Source organism: Apis laboriosa, unplaced genomic scaffold, assembly GCF_014066325.1.
Source record: "Apis laboriosa isolate Shangri-la unplaced genomic scaffold, ASM1406632v1 scaffold35_cov144, whole genome shotgun sequence".
Taxonomy (NCBI): domain Eukaryota; kingdom Metazoa; phylum Arthropoda; class Insecta; order Hymenoptera; family Apidae; genus Apis; species Apis laboriosa.
Genome location: NW_025222966.1, coordinates 177,975 through 200,641, shown reverse-complemented (window position 1 = coordinate 200,641; position 22,667 = coordinate 177,975). Strand labels below are relative to the sequence as shown.

The 22,667-nt window shown below is 35.6% G+C and overlaps 1 protein-coding gene across 4 annotated transcripts in view; it reads right to left on the bottom strand.

Moving 5' to 3' along the window:
• LOC122715420 (lachesin-like) overlaps positions 1-22,120 on the bottom strand; it is a 480,792-nt gene extending 458,672 nt beyond the window's left edge. For all 4 annotated transcript variants that reach the window (XM_043937600.1, XM_043937601.1, XM_043937602.1 and 1 more), the window contains exons 1-2: positions 20,900-22,120; positions 14,203-14,329 (exon numbers count right to left, since the gene is read on the bottom strand). In XM_043937600.1, the coding sequence (XP_043793535.1) occupies positions 14,203-14,266 (64 nt within the window). In that variant the 5' untranslated portion in view covers positions 14,267-14,329; positions 20,900-22,120. The remainder of the gene's footprint in view (positions 1-14,202; positions 14,330-20,899) is intronic.
• Between the last annotated feature and the right edge of the window lie 547 nt (positions 22,121-22,667).

Below are 22,667 nucleotides of genomic sequence, written 5' to 3'. Positions count from 1 at the left end.
TTCGACAAAGTAAATTTTCGTCCAAAATTTAGTGATCCTTCAATTTTCTAAAATAATACGCCTTGTGTCAAACTTGTTTCCAATTAATTTCAGTTTATGACGGGACGATACAATATTTAACATGCAACAAGCTTAAAAATAGAGGAGGAAAAAATAGAATAAAATAAGGGGAAAGACAAGAGAAAGAATTACTTCCGAGGCAGCAGTTATAGATTAAATGCAACTAAGCATCCCTTAAACAACCTGGTCATAAATCCATCCGCAAGATTAAGACACCCCCTTTCTCTGAATATTCCCTTTCCCTTTACCTCCATCCTTCTGATTTCCCTCTTTCCTCCTCCCACGACCTTCCTTCCTTCCACCCTTTTTTACCCCCATTACCCCTTTCTTCCAGGAACACACACCCCTTATCTATTCGTCCCCTCTGCTTGCCCCTGAGTGACGATATAACTCACCTCCCTCCCTCTCTCCCTCTCTTTCTACTTAGAAAAAAGTGCTCGAGTAGGTAACGCTGCCCAACTAACGACGTCTGATTATTGCGGGCCGAAGATAAATTCACTTAATTTCACCCCCAGGCCTAGTTACATCTCGCGTGGATACACCCTGGAAGCTAGGGCAATCCACGAGTCCATTCCATTTTGCCATCGACATCTCCGGCTAACGAAACCTCCGTCTCGAATTTATTTATGAGAAAGGATAAGAACGAGATAGAGATGGGGAAATGAAGAAGAACACACCCCTCGTGAAATTGCGTGCGAACAGATCGTTCGCACAGATTGCGTTCGAGAATAATTATCGTTAGTTCAAAAGCTAGAGTTGTTCGATTAATTTTTCTCTCCGTGTTATATCATCAGGTGGAGAAAAAGAAAAAAGGATAAAAGTTGAATGGTATCAGAGCACACGTGTATATATATATATATATATATATTTTTTAATCGATCGATACATTCTCTGTCTAAATATCGATCCATATAAAAATTGTTAGTTCAACAGATATTTTGAATTTCGTAAAACTTATTGTTATCAAAGAATATATGAAACAGAGAGATATGTATAATAAATTCAAATTGAAATACATTTTCTTTATACGTCCACAAAAGAATCGATATTCTTTCTTCAATGCTTTCATTTATTGAGAAAATTAAGATGTCAAAATCGAGGGAGACACTTCGTAATAAATACACGATATAGTAGGGATCGTTTCGATATCTCGACATGTTATTTTATCATATTGAACAGAGCTAATTGATATTCGAAGCTTTCCAAGTTATCGAGAAATAAGTAAACGAATCGAGGATATACATTACATCCCCCTGATTGCCTCTGAATACTGCTCCATTGTTTCCACTTTGTAATGGGACATCGATATTCTCCCCTCCCCCCCAGTTCAACCGATTCTTCAATCGATTATTTCGGTGTGTTGTCTCGAAGAGAAAATGTAGAGTGGCTGTTGAATTCACTAAGGAAAATGACGGAGGGTGAGGAGAAAAGGGTTTGGACGAGGAAGAGAAGCTTGCGGGCCTCTTTTCACCCGTCCATCGTGCATCGATTTTCCTTCAAAGCGCATTATTCGAATATACTTTCCACGCGGATGAGTAAGCCAGGGCTAGGTGATGAGCTATTGAAAGCAAAGTGTGGCGAGGCATTGGACGGATCAATGGGGGTAAACTCGTCCGCGACGTTTAATTAAAATCTTTGGCGAGATCTGAATCGGCCGAAATTATTCCCCCGTTGATCTTTCCGATCGGTTTCGTTTGTTGCCCGTTCAATCGAGAAATTAAAATCGCGCCGATGATATGAAAATTTATCGAAAACCTGTTAAAACCGGTTGATCTCGGCGATGCGCCGATTAATCAAAGTGAAACGTTCCGGCGAAATCGAACGAGAGAGTATTACGTGGGGGTTGGGATGGAAATAAAGAAGGACAGGGAAGAAATCGAGGGAAACAATAAGGAATTTCTTTTTTTACCGTTTTCGTAACGAAAACTCGTTGTGCTTATAAATAATTTACGTGTACGTGAGCGAATCGATAATCTCGATACTTCAAACCTTTTTTAACTTGGTAAAAGAGTCGTGTAACGATTCGTAATCCCCTTAATTCCCTTTTTTAAAGATGATTTTATATCGATATTTTTATAACGAATAGAAAAATAGAGAAAAATAAGTATTTTTGTTTCAATCTTTTCTATTATGAAACATCGTGGATACATATTATATTCGAGACCATCTTTTTTTCAAAAGAATATGATTTTAAGAAGATTAACGCTAAAAGGAAAAGAAACATTTCTTAAGAAATGTTTAATTTTTGATACTCCATCTCCCAATTCTTTTTGAAAAAAATTCTCGAAAAAATCAGAATTATCGGTTTAAATGAACTTGCTTGTGTAGATAACAATTTCATAAATTACTGTATCAGATGTTTCAGAAGCAGAACTATAGATTATATAAAAAATAACTCGTCCATTGATCGATCCAAATTGTCAGGAATACGAGCGTTATCCACCATGCTGGCGGAAGAAGCGGCTGATAATCAAAGATCGATCGCGAAGAGAGAATTGGGGAAAGACACCTGGGCTGCACGAGACTTGGAGTGCCAATAATCTGTCATCGAAACAAGCGTCTCCGTTTCCTGTTTTCGACATAGTTTCAAATGGCGCGTCACGCTCGCATCGCTTAACCCGACGCACGTTCGAATACCTGTGACAAATATTTAACGTTCCCGCCATCCGTTCATTTCGACCAATTGTCCACTGATTTCACGTCCAAATGAAAACTTCTCTTCGCAGGCAGTTCGATCTAACGAGTTTGGGAAATTGCGATAATTGATTTTCAACGAATACGTTGAAGAAACGGATGATAAAACGAAAAACTAGGGAAAATTTTTTTAAGTGAAATTATAAAGATATGCAGAAGATTTTAATATATATAATCTCTGATCAAAGTTCAAAGATTATTTATTACAAAGATATTTTATAAAAATTGTATTTGTGATTTGGATATTTGTATAACTAAAGTCTTCTGCGGATATATTGGTGTAAATAATTTAAAAAAAAAATTACAAGAACCTAATACTATTTCGAACCCTTAAGATCATTAAAGATGTAATAACAAATGATTATTATTATTATATTCTATTATTGTTATATTATTATATATTTCTGATTAAGAAATATATTTTCAATTCTTTTTCGTATTTCTAATATGATATTTAATAATAATTTTTATCAATTATTAATATACACATATTAATAATTTTCTTCTTTTTACTTTAATTATAGCATGTATCTTTTTATGCACCATTTTAATTTTTTAGAGATATAATTAATCTCTTAGAGATATAAAAGAATATAATAATATATATAATAATAACTAATCTCTTTTAGAGATATAATTAATAATATAATATAATTAATCAAATTTAATATATTTTTAATATAATTAAGCAAATTAAATTTTAAAAAATGTATTAAAAATTATAAGTAATCTTAATATTTTGATCAAGAATAATATCCTAAAATACATGTATCTATATATATATAAATACACATACACATATTTTATATACCAATACAAATATATACAACCTAAAGATCGGTTTCACCGATAAAGAAACATGATTTTAATTTGCATATCGCCTCTAGTTTTTCGCCAATATTTATTTTTTTTATAATTGACAAAAAACGTACAAAAATCGGGGAAAGTGGCCCAATTCAAAAGCAGTTAAAAATAAAGTTTCCTCCAACACCGGTTAAAAACTATTTCCCTTATATCCAGCAACAATCTCTACGAACTGGGTCAAGAACGTTAATCGCCATCGTGACCCCATCGAAATGCGAAACATCAACGCGGTTGAATCGTGATCTTCAATAAGGTGAGCATCCAAGAAAAGAGGGATATCTCACCGCCTCTAAAGCACGGTCGCATCCGTCGTGCAAGTATTAACCCTGTGATTTCGTCTCTTTCTTTCTTTCTTTCTTTTCCGTCGCCCTTATTTTTCCTCCTCGCGTCTCACTTTCTCCCCTGACGTCCACCCCTCCCTCGCCTCTCTCGACAAGTTTTTTTTCACCGACGAATCTCGCGCGAAATCCCATTTATATGATAAATCTCTTATATTTTTTTCACGCAAAAAAAAGTTAGCTGAATTCTAGCTAAAGCTATACGTGTTCGAAATAATATATATAGCTGGGATAATTGATAATTCAAATAATTACAAAGGATATTAAAAAATAATATTAATATTATTTATTATATATATTATATATTATTATTATATTAATATTATATATTAACATTATAAAAATAATATATATAAGAGTATTTTTTGAAAATGCTAGTGGCATGGAAACAATATATTTATATTTTGCTCGTTCAAGCAAATTTTTCAACGTAACAGATGAGATTTCGTAGACTATCCGCAAGGCAAAAATAAATATTCTCATTTTTTAAATGAAATAACTCATAAACTTTCGTTGCCGTTTTTAGATAAAGGAACAACCTTTATATATATATATATCATTTTTTCATAACCGAGACAACGAAAACGGGGGAAAAATAACGCTCCGTTAGGGGGGAAGAAGAGGGGGAGGCTTCTTTACGGGAGAAACTTTATCCCTTTACATCATTCCAGTTTCTTTGCCTTGAAAATGTGGAAAAAATACGACAAAGGTATGGAGGAGGAAGAATCTCGTAATATCGAAAATTTACATGACGACGCCTGGCAAGGAAAGGATACTTTCTCGGAATTTCAAATAATAAAATTCATTCGGGTTAAATTTCACGCGAACGCAATTTGTACAAAAAAAAAAAAAAAAAGAATGAAAAAGGAAAGAGAGAAGCTATTAAAATCAACCAAAATATCATGCGTATTACGATATACGATTCTTCGTGATCTTGGTCTCCAAAACTTGGAAAACTTTCTTCTCAAACTGATCGTATCTCAATGTTAAAACTCCAACGTAAAACCGTCCATCGATTTTTCGCCCTTCCCTCCGTGCAACATCAAACCGATACTCTCCGTGAATCTACAACTTCCAACAAAACATACCTGTGCAACCCCGTTTTAAACGCCGCGTTCACAAAGAGTACGAAGAAAATGTTACGCTCGAAGCGATCGAAGAGATTTCGTTTTCGTTACGATTCGAACAAAGTGGGCTCTCTCGTTTCCTAAATCTTCGTTCCTTTTACTTTTATCGCGGAAAAAATTGGCACACGTGTTACTTGATTCCTTTTATTTTCTTTTTTTAAATAACCATTCCTTATCCTTAAGAATCTTTGCGCTTCACCCCCTTTACGTTTCGAAGCAAAGCAGCGAAGCGAAGCTTTACACGTTCCAGCGCGCGCGTTGATCCAAGGATTTCGTGGAATGGCTCAAACGTGTAGCGCCATCCCTTGCGCTATTAAATTCTCGATAAACATTCGCGAAATCCGCGAACATCTTCCGACTCGATCCGGTTTTCCCTTCGAAGGAATGTAAAATTTTGTGGAATTTATTGATTTTCTTTTTTTTTTTTTTTTTTTTTTAATATGATTTTGGTTCAAGTTTACATTTGTGAGTGTCTGTTAACCGATCTTTGAAACGGACGAATGTATCAAATTGTCGATAAAAATTATTTTTGTTGTGAGAATCAGAAAGAGAGATTAATTGATTCTCAATCGGATTAATAAATAGATAAAAATTGAAATGTTTTTATTTATATCGAAAAAATATGGTGAATATTGGATTTGACGAAGCGGATCAAGGTTTCAGTGTATATATTGTAATCCATTTAGAAAGAGGCTTCATAGATTTCAAAATATTTTCTTCTCGTATAGAATCGTAACACGTGCCATTTTTATAGAATCGAGTTTTTAAAAAAATTTTTAAAAAAATAATATCTTAATGTAATTGATAATTACAAAATATGCATATTCTTATAGGAAATATTTTTAATGATTATACGTAAAAGAAAACGGAAAAATTGTACTTTTCTTATTTCGATGACATTTTTTAATTAGCATTTTTTAAAAGAAGAAAGGGGGAAAGAAAAAAGAAATTAATCTTAAGGGAATAAGTTCTGAAAAATATGGTGTTTTTTTAAATATTTTTTCCCACTTTTAATCGTAAATGAAAAACAACTTATCATCGAAGGATGATCAACAAAGTTAAAATGGAACATGCTGTTTGCGGGGAAAGTTTAATTTAATTTCTCGAGCTTACTTCTCTCGAAAAGTTCAATTTCAAATCGTACTACTTTTCTTTCCGGACTCCAATATGATCTATATCACTTTCAACGCAATAAATCTACCATAAAGCTTCGACACATTTTCTTGGACATTCGTACATCGCCATAGATATATCTACAAGTCTGACCAATTCCTAAAGAATGATACCTTTTTTTCTCAAAATAATGTATAGTGGGAATAAAATTCGATTCGTAACATTGCAAAATATAAAGCATCGCATATACGAATTAAAATAAGAAAAATTTATGAAATTATCATTATTATACGTTCGATACGACAGAAAACACTCGAATATCATTTTTCTTCGATTTCGTTTTCGATTTTCATCGATCCTTTCGTTTCGATAATAATTATTACGAAATACTAGATTCATTAACCTATTTTAAACTGCGCAAGAAGCAGCTCGTTAGCTTTCATAGGACATATAAGGATGCCCCGCATTCCCCGCGTCTATTATATGCACATTCCTGCTTTGTCCGATCAAGCTTCATCAGATCGTAATGAAATTCTAATCAATATTGAATATCAAAGCCGTATATCGATTTAAACGTTCTACCAAATCTCCAAAGAACGTTGATTAATCTTCCTCTTCTCCTAAGAGAAAAATCTCACAAATCCAATTAATTTAAGTGGTCTCTCAAATTGATGCCTCTTAAATTAAGAATTCAGAATCAAATGAAAAAATTCTTCAAAAATCTAGAAAATCAGGATTCTATTATTGTGCAAGGAAGTAATATATCTTGATTACAATCCCAGAAGAGTTTTCTCTGCAGAAAGAATGAACGAAATAATTTCGTTTCATGAAAAGTTGTAGAAGGGAAAATGTATATTTTATTTTGAATCATGTACTATATACATTTTTTTAATAAATCAATTATTAAAATATACTTATTAAAATATACTTTAAGAAAAAATATCTCAACTTGAATTTTATAAAACTTGTCATACGAGTAAGTAATTATTTTATTATATATATTTTTTTCATAAAACGAGAATAATTTACGAGTTATTCGAAATCGTATTACGCGAGTTAACGTAGTTGATGAAGTTGTTATAACTAGCACTGTGGTTAAACGGAGATGGAAAACCAATAACTAACTATGCTTCGCTAATCTAATTTTTCCCGTGCTTGCCACAAAGGGAATTTTTCTGACGATCGTCGCGATCGTTTCTTCCTCGAAATAAATCTCTTCGATCTCGTCAACACGGGCCAACGAATTCTCCCTCGAAGGGATCATCCCAGGAACCGATAAGAAGCGAAACACGATAAAACGAACTGGAATTTTTGCGTTTGTTAAGGAAAATCGAGTTCGTTCGGAGACGCGACAAAGACCAAGGTTTTCTTCGACGTTGCGTCGATTTTATTTTTTTTTTTTTCCATCGTGCACAATAACCGTCTAGTTAGCCATCTCCACGGCCGAGGAGACAATAGGAAAGGCGGCAATTTATGCATCGACGACACTTTTATTCTTTTCGTTCCGCGCGGAGTGGATTTGTATCAGAACGATGAACGAGGTTCATTGTGCCTCGAGAAACCAAGACGTGACCTTAGAAAGAGAGTTGCGCTTAAAGAGGGATCTAGATGAACTGAAACGCCCCCAGGTATTCCGCTAAGTTACGTATGTATTATCGCTCTCGAATACATTGCACACACAGCCATGTTATATCGTGATCGATTACATTCCAAAAGGAATTTTTGGTTATTATCTCTTTCTCAAGGTGAAATTTCTTAGAAATTTCACTTCTTGAGAAAATCAACGTGATGATATGATTACTTTTTGTTGAGTGAAAATATTGGAAATCTTTCTCTCAAACCGATTTTTAAATTCTTATTTTTTTCAAATAAAAGAGAACAAAAAGTTTGAAGTTTCGACAAATATATCTCGATTCGAACTTTGTACAATTTATTCTACAGAAAGTAAGGAATGAGACATAAAACGATATTCCTTGTCTTTCGATTCTTTGCCTTGCAATTCAAGGTTTCTGCGCGAAAGAAATTCAAAATTGAAATATCTGCCGAAAAACAAACCAAGACTTTACATTCCTTTAACCCTATTAAATGAATTTTGCCACGAATCAATAATCGTAAAAATCACAAGCACACCTTCGAAACGCTCGTCATGCAAATGATGCCGATTCTCCCTTCATCTTACGAAATCCGGATCCCAGTGAAACTAGAAACCCAGATCCCCACTAATCACATACCGGGCACGAGCTCGGTGTTTTCAGTAACGTGAACGACCGCGGAGAAGAAGAAGGGAAAAAAGGAGGGAGCAAGAGAGAGAGAAAGAGAGAGAGAAACGCGGCAGTCACAATTGGAGCAAACTCGGCCCGGGACGCGATAAGAACCGACAGAAACAGAGCGGAGTCGAAACGGGGCGATCCTAACGAATCTAGGTAAAAACGTCCAAACCCCTTTCGAACTCGTTGCAAACTGGCTAAGAATTGACAATTAGGGTCGATCTGTTTTTTCCAGATAACGACTCTCGCTTCCTCCACCCCTGCAACTCCGTGGAAACGAAGTTCCATAAACCATAAGAGAGAGAGAGAGAGAGAGAGAGAGAGAGAGAGAGAGAGAGAGAGAGAAGGGGAGGGGGGGCTTTGGGTTGATTTAAGCCCCGCAGGAGGTGGTAGAAATCTTTGATAAGGCACGGCCAGCGCGAACGCTGATTGGTCGCCCGAGGCCTCGCGTCACCGTTCAAACAATGCGCTCCCTGCTAACAATGCAATCCCCGACCGAGATAAAGATATATAGAGAGACCGGCAACCTATATCTGGCGGGCCCGGCTAAACCGGCTACGCCATGATCTTCTTACATCATAGCCGGATATACCCTCGTGGCTCTCAAAGGCTCGAAGCGGGGGAAACGGGTCGCGAACAACACACACACACACACACACACACAGCTTCCGCGTTATCACTTATCCTCGCGACTTTTTCACCTTCCTATTCCACTCTGAAACTTTGCCCCACCATTGTTCATTGTCAGAGAACGTCGCGAGAATCGAGACATCGCGCGGGCTTTCGAACCGTTCGATCGTGAGGACCGTGAACTACGAAGAGAGAGAGAGAGAGAGAGAGAGAGAGGCGAAACCCCTCGCGCGCGAGAGAGATGGATGGATGGATGGAGAGAAATGGAGTGTGAAATTACAAACGGATATAAAGTTTCTGGGATGTGGAGAAAGAGGGGGAGAAAAAAAGAAAGCTGAGCTTCCTAGGGGAAGGAATTCGTTTGAGGGAGGATTGATTTAAAGAAAGAATTCTGCGTTAATTTAACATCCATCCGAAATTTAATTACAATTATGCAGTGATCTAGTTTTCTAACAAAGGGGAGGGAGGTTGATAGGGGTAGGATATACGCAATTTCTAACGCAAACTAATTAATTGTTTCGTCGATATTTTAGGCGCATCGTAGGCTATGCATCATAATTCGAGAAAAAGATGTACTAATAAACTTTATATTATTCGCATATGTATATATATGTATATATGTATGACTTGGCTTATTCGATTCAAGATTCAAGTGAATATTTCTGTCGAATAACTGCAATACTCGTAAACGAATGTAATCCACGCTTAAGTCTCGCTATTTCGTCTTTAATATCGAGTCCAATAATGAATGTTTGGCGAATTGATAACGCAATTGCGACCCTCAACGAGTTTACTTGACCGTTTGGAATTGCTCTTAATGAACGTATATCCAATCGATCTATCGATATATATACAGTTTCCGATATATAGATATACATTATCGCTCAAAATTGTCCGGAAACATATTTACCTTTCGCAAGATTTTGTATTTTGAAATTAGAAGAATGATTATTTTATTCTCTTGAAATAAACCTTCTATCTCTAACTAATCCTTAATTCTCATCATACTTTAATAAAAATTTAAATATCGTTGTTCAAATACTTGATATAAGAATAAAGATAAAAGTCAAAAAATATCCAATAAGAGCGTAACGAATTCACGAATTCGATATATTTCCTCGCATAAAAATACTGACAACAACAACATTACAATTTCACGCGTATACATTCAACCTCGATGAACGATGCAACGCCGATATATATTTTCCCGCGCATAGAAATAATGGAATGGAGGGAGGAAGGAAGGCGACACGGAGAGGGAATAGAAGGATGGAGATGAGTTTGAATTTGGCCCACGCCTCGTTAATTTTTCGCCCCGTGTCACTGCATTGTTTGCCCGGGGAAAAGAGAGTGTTTATTGCCCGCAGCTCGAGACGAAAGTCGACGGGTTGTCTTTACGTGTTCTTCTTTTTTTTTTTTTTTATTTTTCTTTTCGAGTGCACGCGATTCGTACAATCATGGATCTCCTCGAGCATTCTCGTTTTAATGATTCTGATCTAACAAGTTGCGCGTCCGTATATATATATGCAAGGATGCTCGATATGATGCTCGAAATGATCGTGAATCAACGCTGTTCGACGAGCGAGATTTTTTATTCGATGGGGGGGTGATGGAAGGAGATGGAAGATAATCGATCGATCGGAAGCGTTTATATGCAAATTTAACTGATAAACATCAAAATTAATAATAATTCTATTTTATAGGAAGCAATGTGAGTATATCTATTTATACATAGAAAAAAAAATGATGTGTTATTAGAAAATAATATAAATATATATTAAATAATAATTAGAAAATAATATATCAAATCAATGATTATTTTCGTAATGATATGGGATAGAGCAGGGTTTTAAACTGTAAAATATATTATATTATAGAGTTATAATGCTTTGTTATCTTTTTATAAAAAATACTTTCAGGAATATGAAAAAGAAAAATTTGAAAATTTATTTCGTAATGTATATATAGATTTTTTCGTCGAAAAAATAAATTCCTCTGAGTAATCTGTTGTCCTCCACATACGAATTTTCATCAAAATCAAATTTTTCTAGACGATAGATGAATTTCCTTTTAAGATAACGTAGAAGATTTTATGAATGATCGTATATATAGGATTTCAGCAATTTTCGAGGTTCCATTAAGTATGGCTGAGACATTAAGTATACATAAAATATATTCGATTATTCGTTGAAGGAATTGATGACTATTTCTGTCAATTATCGGATCCATTATTGATCGATGCGTATTAAGGTATTTGCTTTCGTAGAATGAATTTTAATGGAAAATTTCTCATCTCATCAATTTCCTAAATGAATCTCGAATATATCGTGATCTTAATTATCGAAGAATTAATGTGTTTTTCTCGATGTTTATACGTGTTATATTTAATGTCTCATATACGAGAGGCAAACTATAAATAGAAAATAGAATATTATCTGTACGTATATTCTGCAAACATCGTTCAAATGTTTGAGAAAAAATATATTTGAGATAATCCATTGAATAATCCATTATCTTTTGAAATACTATAAATTAATTGCATCGAGAAAAATTTTAATTTTAAAAAACATCGAAAAATTTTTGTCTGGAATTTTTATTTATTCGTATTTATCCAGATATTTGAGCGTTTCCAATTATACTATGTATATATATATATGAATATATTAAATATCGATTGACATAGTTTCGTGGGAAAATTATTACGGAAAAGAAATTAATATATCTCAAAGATTGCCGATAAATACGCCCAGCTGGTAAAAATAAAATTTTTATACTTTTCCCAGGATTAAAATATCCTGAATACTTCTCACGAAAATTAATTAATATCAAAGTAATTAGCAATTAATAAAGTTTCGAGATAAGGCAAATAATATTTTACATCGTAACCCGGTAATCCTGAAAATATATCTTGCCAACAAGATGAATGAAACTTTGAGCATCGACTGGAAGAGGAGGAATGTCGATATTGTCCTCGATGAATCCATTTATAGAATAAAATAGGACAGTCTGTGTACGTATAAGCGACTATACTATATTTACAAGCCAAACAAGATATCCTGTTCAATCAATGTTTCGACCCGCGTATAATAAAAATAAATTACGAAATAGAAATAAAATTCTCGAAACGGAATTCCTCTTTAAAATTTATTCCCTCCATGAAAACGTTTAACAAAATAAATTACAATTTACAAAACGGTCATTAATTATCGCGATATTCGGTCGACTTTCGAGCTTATATATCCCGCCATATAACTCTGCCACGATACGTTCGCATTTCCCTCCTCGTCGAGGATCGAACTCGTTCGCACTCGAACACGTGCGGACGCGTGTCGCCGAACAAACGAGCCAACTTTGATTCGCATCACACACGAGGACGCTACGCAACGTGCACGAAATTCCAGCATCGAAACCTCCTCCTCGATGAAACATCCCTCGAAAAGGAGGGATTCCATTTCCATCAAGGAAATTATTCTTCTGTATCGAGAAGACGGAGTGTCTCCTCGAAAGGAGATGGCCGTTCGTTTGTTCTGGGTCAAACATCACGAGCGCGTGTGGAACTTCCTTTGTGGTTGTTCGACATGGGGATGAAAAAAAATGATAAGAGGGAAGGGAGGCGCGTCATTTTCCGGATGTAATCGTGACCTAATATCTATCGAGTGCTCGGAGAGAAAATTAAATTAGACGTCGACCGATCGATCCTCCCCCCGCCGATGGAAAATGTTTAATTGCGTATTGCTCACGGGGAAAATGGTAAAACTAGGTGGTCGATTGGTGTAACTCGCTCGTCGTTAAGTCATAGACGTGAATTAATGCCGTGTAGCCCGCGGTATACGCGAAATGGAATTCTCGTTGCGCCTCGCTCGAAAATCACTTTGCAAACTGTAACAATATTATCGTTAATTGCCACCTTGCGCTCGTAATGTCCCTCCGACAACCGGCCGCGGCAAGAAAGTGGAAAAGAAAAGTGGAAAGTTCGAATTAACGAAACAGCTATTCCCGAATCTAAGTTGAATGAAGAAAACTTTGAAAACTCTTCGAGCAGACACTTTACACCCTATTTTAATTATGCTTTTCACCAAGGAACAACAGATCGACGAGCAACCCCTTCGAGCATTTCATCGAAACGCGTGAAACGAAAATGGTCGTTGGAAGAATTTCCTTGCCCGAGTTTCGATATTATACAGGTTTTCTTTTTCTTTTTTTTTTTTTTTTGTCGATAAGGGCTCCCCCCCTAGCCTGCACAATTTCACCGTCTAATTGCGATTTTAAATGTTTGCGGCGAAATGTATCGTTCGCATGCTCGTTCCCAATTAAAATCGAACAATTTTCAAACAAGTGGCAGAGGAAATAGAAGTGCATATAACGAGTAAAGGAACCAACCGCGTAATAAATCAAACGAATTGGAGAACTCCAATTATCGTAAACCTCCATCGCGGAAAATTTTAACTGCAACTTCTTTATGTACGGGCAAATGTATTTCGCGTTTATCCAATAATATATTCCAACAATTCTCTTTATCTAAATAGAATTTCTGTTACTTGGAATTATACCACGATGATACCACATTTAATCCGAATCAATATATTCGATTGATAACAAGATAAAAGTTAAAGAGCATCCACTTTATAAATATTCGAAGAAGGGAGAAAAGTTTGATGAAATATGGCAGAAAGGAGCATAGCATAAAAACTAACTGGAAATGGGACAATTTTCAACAATCGCGAGAACGATTAAATTGCAATAAAATTTTCTCATTATTTAATTACCCACTTGAATCGACGAAAAATTTAATTCCCTCCATAATGGAAAATTCTATTACTCGTTATTTCTGTTAATTTAAATTCTAAGAAAAAAAGTTTTGGCCGAGAATTAAACAGAATACTTTCGAAAATTTACTCTCTATAGTTTTCAAAAAAATTTCGACTCTTATCCCAAACTCTTACGTAAAACGCTCGTTGAGCGTTCGGCTCAAAGAAAGAAGGGAGAAACAATAGTTTCGCGCAAACTCGCCAAGTTCGACCAAACGGGGTTGACCCGAGTAGGAGCTTCGCTCTCCTACCTACTTGTAATTATTAATTCACACGATAAGCGTTTTATAATGCAACTCACCGTTATTAATCGCGGCGAAAGCGACGGCGCTGAGCAGCCATGCAGCCACGCTGATGGCGGACATCTTCGTTTCCCTCGTTGCAAGTTTCACCTCACATAATACGTGCCCGTTGGACGTTGGGACGAGCTGGAAAGGAGAACGGACACATTGTATTAAAACCGTGTACGTGCGCCCCTAAGATATTGCACGTTCGCCTCTCGTGCGTTCGTAATCTTCGCAGAAGAGGCGACCGTTTCCCTAATATCAAGTTGGATACACTTGACGTGACGTATGCGCGTTCCCACGGGGCTAGTAATAAACTAATTTTTCACTTAACGCTAGATTTATATCCGCCACGTTAAAATGTAACGTGGAAATGTATTGTTGGCAGATTTCCTTTATTCGTCTTTCTTGCGTTTTAAAAATACATTTACCGGGGAAAATTAAGAGGCGAATATATATTTGTAAATTTCTAGTTTTCATTCTATGAAAGTAATATGAGAAGGGATAAGTTTCTTCTTCGAATAAATGCTTGGTAAAAAAAACGTAAGGAAATTTGTTTCTTTATATAAATTCAGTAGTAATAAATACTCGTTTCACTTCTCTCTTCATTTCGTTGCGTTTTTAATATTTTTGAGATCGAATAGATAAAGAAAAATTATTTATAAATGTAATGGAAAATTATAAGAAAGGAGATTTTGTTTTTTGAATTTTTATAACTTTATTTCTTACATCAAAGATATCAATTATTTTGCGCGAGTCGGAAAATAGACAAATAGATAAAAATGAATAATAATGAAAAAGCCCAAGCTATTCCATCAAATTTTTCTATCTGCTTGAAAAATAGCATGAACCAACCAATTTTAACGAACACTCGGAAACGAAAATCGCTCGATAACGAAGTAGGTCACAAGTTTACGCAAACTTTATTACTCCCAAGTTTTATATTCACCTTGGGAGCGCGCCATACGCATAATATTAAGGTATATTAATATACGGAGCAACAAAATATCCTCGTCACAAAGGTTGTCTCGAAGCTCGATCGATAAAACGATACCCATTCTTCAAAGATAGCAACAACCCATCGAGCAACGTAATCGCTCAACAAACATCCCCTTGAAAAGTTCTACGACATCCTCCTCCCTCTCTCATTCCTCGAATCTCATTACCCTTCCTCCAAACTAATTCCAGAAGCGGCTCATCATTTTTTTATATAAAACTTATACCAAAAATAGCGAACGTTCTTCTTCAACCCTTGCAAAATGGTTGGCCAGGGTTCTCTCTGACTCCTGCCCTGACCCTCTTCGCGACGAGGTCCATTTATTCGAATCGCAAGCGACGAGACAAGATCCCTTTGACAGGGTGCAACGGGGCCAGAGAGGAGGAGTTAGAAACAGCATGGGGGAGGCGCGACAATGGAGGAGAGGAGAGAGATGTTAGAGAAGAAGAAAAAATAGAAACATGGAATTAGGAAAAGGGAAACGAATAAAGGGAGAAGTGAGAGAAAGGAAGAAGTAGATGGAGACAGACTTGAGAGAGAGAGAGAGAGAAAGGGGAGGAAAAAAGAGAAGAGGGAAGAAGGGAAAAAGCTATCACTCTATCCGTCCCGTCTACTTTCCTACAAACCTGCACACAACTCAACCAACCCTTCAGATGCACGTTTCCCGCTAGTTCTCGGCTCCTTTCAACCGGCTTCGCTTTTACTTTATGCGCTAGTTGTACATGGACTTTATACGTATATCGTCGCGCACCGTGTGCCACGAAAACCCGAAAATTCCGCTTCGCCATCCCCGTTTCGCGCATTCGTTTACTCAAAATTACGCCGAACCACATTTCTTTGTCAACGAACATCCTTGCGAGCTTTTTCTTTCTTTTTGATTTGATCATTGAATACCTCCTTGTTTAAGGAGAAACGATATTGTCCACGTTAGAAAAGTGAAATTAAAATCGAAAAGATGCGTTAAGATGTGTACAGTATTAGTGGATTAAAAGTTTTTATCTTTCGCAGAAAAGATTGTATATGTTTATAATACTGTTTTTTTTTTAAGAATTAGAAAGGCAAAAGAATATTTATTAAAGAATCTATTTAAAGAAACAACGGGAAGGATTAAGGTTGTAACAATATTAATCTCGACAACCTTGGCAACTCCAAGGATTTCGATAGCAATCTTGCTCGGTATTAACTTAAATCTTGTTTCGAAGCTGTCTGTATCCAGCTTCAGCTAGCGAGACTTATTGTTAACTAAGTTTACTTTCGTAAACAATTGAATTGTACAAGAAACATACAAACTTTACTAATGTCTACGTGACGTGTACATACTTAAATATTCTGCAAATAGATATTAACTCGATTTACATATATAATATGTAACAATGTGAATCAAGTTAATTATAAAATAGCAATTTGAACGAGGATATAAATGACTATTGATATTTTAAAAAGTGTTCGTTTGTATAAGCTTTTTTAATTTATGAAAGAATTTAAATCAAGAAAAAAAAAACAATTCTCTCGTTTTATAAAATTAATGTATATTTGAGAAGAAAAATATTATAATTCATTCAATTTAAGAACAAAAGAGAATCTCTCTCAAGTGAAAAATCTTTAAACTCTATCATTAATTATTACTTCCCAACTTCAATGAGAAGAAAGAAGTATTAAACGATGTACAAAAACTGAATGAGATTGCATAAAGAAAAGCCATATGTCTGAAAGTAACGCAGACGAATTCACTTTCTCAAACGTTTACTTATTAAATTCCTTCCATCGAGTCAAATATTAAAGATTAAAGAAGAAAACACGTTTAATTCTTTACACCATGTAAATAATGATAAATGAATAAACCTTTCTTTCATAAACGAGGAGAATCACCTGTGTACAATTCATTCTATTTATTTATTTCGGCGAAAAATTGTCAAAAAAAAATACAATATCCATAGAAATCTTTTATTTGTCGCGATTGATTTCTAAGAACAAGATTCGAAAAACGAAACGTATCATTTAACTCTACTTTCCTCTATTCTACGCATCCCATATTATAAATAAACCGCCATAAATTCACAGAGAAATAAAACACATGTGTGTGTGTGTGTGTGTATATATATGCGCGCGCGTAAATGCATTTTTCACTTTGAAAACAAACTTACACCTGACATAGTTTCCACAAAACGTGATCTATGATCTCGCACGTGTTCCTGCGCGTATTTATCACGTGGCAATGTTAAAGTGGAGAATTGAGGAAAAGCCTAGCCCCTCTGAATAGCTTCATATTTTAGTCAGTCGCGGAAACAACGATAGAGATCTCGCGATTTTTTAACGAATTCGTCGCTTTCGCGCGCGAAAAGCAGAAAATGGCGAGAAGAAGCGAGCGGGTGAAGATAGAAGGAGGGCCACGTTCCCTTTGCCAAAAAAGCGGAAATAAAATAGGAGAAATATCTATCCGCTCTTACTCGGATAAACTCCGAGTACACATAGCGGGTTTCGCTTCCTGCGTTCGTAATAAATCAAGAAAACTCTATTTAAAGGGGAGGAAATGGAAGAGAAGGGTCGGAACGTGTACGCAATCGTGTAATAGTATTATTTTATTTCCCTTTTTCGACTATCGATATGCCCGCCGAGCGAAATAATTGAATTGTAGCGCTAATTGCGCTTACGCAATCGAATTTCGCGAAAAAACATCGATTAACGCAATTTTATAGGGACATTTTATCGATGCAGAATAAAAAGGTGTAATTAATTAAATGGAAGACCGATTGAAAACGCTTCACATTTCGAGGCTCATATTTAAACATTTCGTTAGAAATAAAATTCGTCATTTCGTTAATTTTTAAGATCAATGAAAATATTGTTGAAAATATTCTCGATTTTCTTTGACATCCTTCTAATTATTCCAATTTTATTTATTATTTTTAAATCAAGTCGAAGTAAAATGCGCGAAAACACGTATGCGAAAGGGGGTGTCTTCCTTTATTTTTTTTTTTTTTTGATGCAAGTGGACAAAAAAAAAATTGGAGAAAGAAACAGAATTAAATTATTAAAGGAAAATTTTAATTCGAGAAAGATGCTTGATTTCAAGTTGCAAAGAAAATAATGTTCGTCACGATGACAAAAGATGCAGTTTCGCCCCGGTGTATTTTTGTGATAATGATATCAACCATAATTTAACCAGTATGCACGGTGAGCATGAAGTAACATCAGCAAAAATAATAACGGTGTTCCCTACTGCTAGAATATGAAACCATTTCCCTGCGTAATTTTTACTTTCTCTACCCGTGCAAAATATTCCATGCCATCTCCGACTCTTTTCATCTTTTTTTTTTTTTTCATCCTTCCATATCGCGGGGAAACTTTTTGATCCTGCGTTTTAAAATTCATTAGCGTCGGTCGGTCAAAAAGTAAACGTGTAATTTTTGTAATTTCATTCATTGTATGAAAAAGCGTGTAAAAGAGAGAGAGAGAGAGAGAGAGCAATACAATGCAAAAACGTATTATATTAATTTCTCGATGGATAGGGCGAGGTCAAAAATGGACGGCGCATGTTCTTTCAAACAGTCGTAATTCATTGGCTGAAGCGGCCGTTTATTTAAAACTTTCCGTTCTCTGTCTTTGATCTGTCGATGAGATTCGACTGAAAACTAAGGAATAAAATTATTAAAAGTAACGGGTGAAATTGATCATTTCTGTGAAAATTTTTTAATCTCGAATCTGCGAAATTGCTTGAAACGGACTATTACTCTTTTTCATCGTTTAATTTCATCGAAATAAATATTCGCGTCTCTTTGATTATAAACCTTTTAAATTAACTTTGTAATCACGTTTCTTTTACGCTTCATTAACTTCTATAAAAGAACTCTGTTTCTCTCTTTCATTGTTTACTTGAAAATTACATGGATACAGAAATTTATATTAATTTTTGTTCCATGGATAACAACTACTGCAAAATAGATTATTTTAATAAGAAAAAAATACTGTGTATTTTTATTCCAAGCCCTCTTATAAATCTACAGAAAAATATTACACAAGTTAAAAATCCAATTAAGAAACTTCAAATTTATTACGTTTCTTCAATAAGTATTCATTGAATCCATCGAAAGAAAAATCACGCCAAAGAATAATTCACAACACGTGTTACCTCAAACTAGTACGTCGACAAATTATTTGTCGATAGATATAATTTCAATATCAAGAAAACCGCGATTATAAAACACATTCGGGGATAAAAAGAAAAGAAAAAAAAGAATTTCGCGAAATTGCCCGTCTGCGTGAAACGTATGCAACTTTTTCAGAACATTTCCATAATTTAAAACGGAAAGTTAAATTACCTTAGCACAGACTGAGCAAACAGCCGGCATAATTTAGCCATTCGTTACCTTTCTAAGCAAAAAACAGACGCGATATTCGTAATTACCGTGCAGTAATTTAGCGCTTTTCGCGAAGAATGCAAGATCATCTGGCTCATTTTTGGTTTTCAGATGCGTGAACAAACAATAGGAACGCGAGTAATACTCTAAACGGGCGATTTGCCACCACGAATCGACAGTTTGCGAGCTAATCTGTCGAATAAATGCCAGCGCGCGTAATGCGCTTGTCCGGGTAACCATCGTGCGAAAGATAACGCGTACACGCTAAAACAGGATCGTTTTAATTTTATCAAACGAGCGATAACCGCAAATTCCACCGCGAAATCGCGTAAAAACAAATTTTCGTGTCGCGCCCCCTCGTCCCACGCATTTATTGCTAATCCCACCGAATTGGCAATTCATCATTCCTTCCTTTATATGGATAAAAACATTCTCTCTCTTCTTCACGCTGATTTTCACCGTAAATCATCCGTGCGTTATTGAATCTCGTGTATTTAGCGTTTATTAGATACCATAATTCTGTAAATTTATCGTCAATTATGTGTGCGAAACGTCATTCAATCGAAGCTTCGATTTATCGTATTTTAATTTATGGCGATACAATTCGAAATTTGCGATTTAATCAAGACTGATTCAACCCTAAAGTAAACTTAATAAATCATGACGTACGGTATTTTAATGTGTAGGAGAATGAAATATAGAACTAAGTATAATTGATCGTGTATGCATTATCGTACGCCGTGTTTGACAGAAAACGAACGACCATTATCCAAGCCAATCATTATACTAATCGATCATTTGTAATAACTCGTGTAACATTAAAGCACCGATGCCAATCTAGTCGCAAATAAAGAGACAACGGTTGTTTACCTCGATCGCGCATGCAAAATTCCAAAGTGAAACGTTTCGATGAGGAGAACGTCATTTGTATGATTGAACGCACTACATATTGTCGAGAAGTACCCGCGCGATATGTAGGTTGATCTGTTAATAGTATTAATCAGATATACGAGTTCACGTTCAGTAAAAGCGGCACGACACGAGCAATCAATTTTAACAATGCCGTGTTAAATAATATATTGCAAAAATTACGTATAGTATCGATAGCATGCCATGGAAAATGGGGTTGATTCGCCATCCAAGTTGCTATGCAAAGAAACTTTCAATAAAGTTCACGAGCAGTTTGCATTTTTATCCTTTATCTTTATTTTAAATTTGGAATATCAGCCGGAAAACATTGAAAAACTCGATCGAATCGTCGATGCAATCGAAGCGAAAAGAAATTGGCAATGAATGTTTCCCCATCGATTCACTGGCATGGAACTTTATTGAAGAGAAAAATGCGGTAGTTCGTCTTACCTATTGCCGTTGCTATGCCGTTTTCATCTCTCCGTCGTAGGTACGTCACAGGTTGAAAAGGCTGCTCACTTTTTTCCCATTTTTTTTCTCACTTATCCTTCTACGATTATGTCCTCTTTCCGCACGCAACACAATTTCTCACTCGCGAAAAAACGTTTAACGAAAATCTGATCGAACTCTCTTGTTAAGCCGCCGCACACGCGAATTCAACCACAGAAAACACATCGATACTGTTTTTTCTTCTATCCTTTCCACGATCGATATATCGAATCGTTCGAACGGAAAACACTCCCGTCAATTCTATTGTCGCACGATGCCCATTGATTTTTTATAGGTTATATTATTACCTTCTTCGCACTTTGGCCGTGTCACAATCTTGCTCGTACACCTTCTCCTGCCGTTGTCTTTACCCGTCGTTAATTAATTTTAGACACAAGCACGACAATGAAGAATCTCAGGGGTATTTTAATTAAAACTGAAAACTGAACAGCGCACTTGACCTTTCTCACGAGAAATTTAATTGAAACTCTTTCGATAACGACCCATGACGGTTACGCGTACATGCGTCGATTAACTGTACACTCGTGTTTCGCATATTCGACGTTCTTTCACGAACATTTCAACTTTCGATCCTATCGATAGATCGATTGCAGCGCACCTTCGATTCTCGATCGCACACAACGCTACGGTGGATATAACGCGAAACAAAAATTCAAATCTTTCTCCTCGATCAAATATTGCTAGTGAATATGCGTTCTAATAATTATTTCCACATAATAACATTTTCCAACAGTGTTATAGATATCAACAAACGTATCACTTAACCTTCCAAGTTTCAATATAAGATTTATTTTTAACACTGTGCTCTTTCTTGTGACACTCGAGAGGATACGTCCTTCAATCGTATATATTTTATTTTTATGAAGACACGAAACTTAATTCGACCTCATGTACACAGAATCTAAGCGAGATAACGAACACTTGCACATGAAATTCAACGAACGTGTCAATCGCGAACAAAAAACGTTCGAAACTAAAGATTAAACGATCCTTTCCCACTACGTATCGCGAATCACCGATCACGTGATTAGTGTCATTTCACGTTAAATACGCGTTTACTATCGATTATTTATCACGAGAAAACCATTACGATTTCGAAACAAGTGATTCTTACGAATAATTCTTACGCGCGTGTATACGTGTACGTACGTGTACGTGATGATTACGAAATAAGATCCGACCGTGTCGCGGTACGACAGCAAACTGACGTCCTGACGGGTTGCAGCGCCCCAACGACGGTCGTCCGGTGAACCATCCACCACCGTTTCACCGCAGGAGACCCGCCACCCCCTCACCTTACTATCCCTTCCATCCATGCCCCACTACCTGAAGCTTCTAATCGCAGGCTGTTGTACCGTGCACGTGAGAGTTTCGAAGCTTCTTTTTTTTTTTNATCACATTCTTCGTAAGATTTAAATCAAAAGCGTGCAAAGACGAAGGATACAGTAAGTACTATTAATTTTCTGTCTTTTTCTTTCTCTTGATAGTATTTCTAAGATTAATAATATTAAGAAAATTTATTTGAAATTTTGCGTTTCTATGAATCTATTATTTGAATTATAAAATGTTTATGAATAATAAATAAATGCAAAATAAATGCAAAATAAATACGTTTGATACTCGATATTAGCAATATTGTTAAGATCAAATATGATATTTTTATAAATACTGATTTTATACATGATATTTAAATTGTTTGATTTTATAT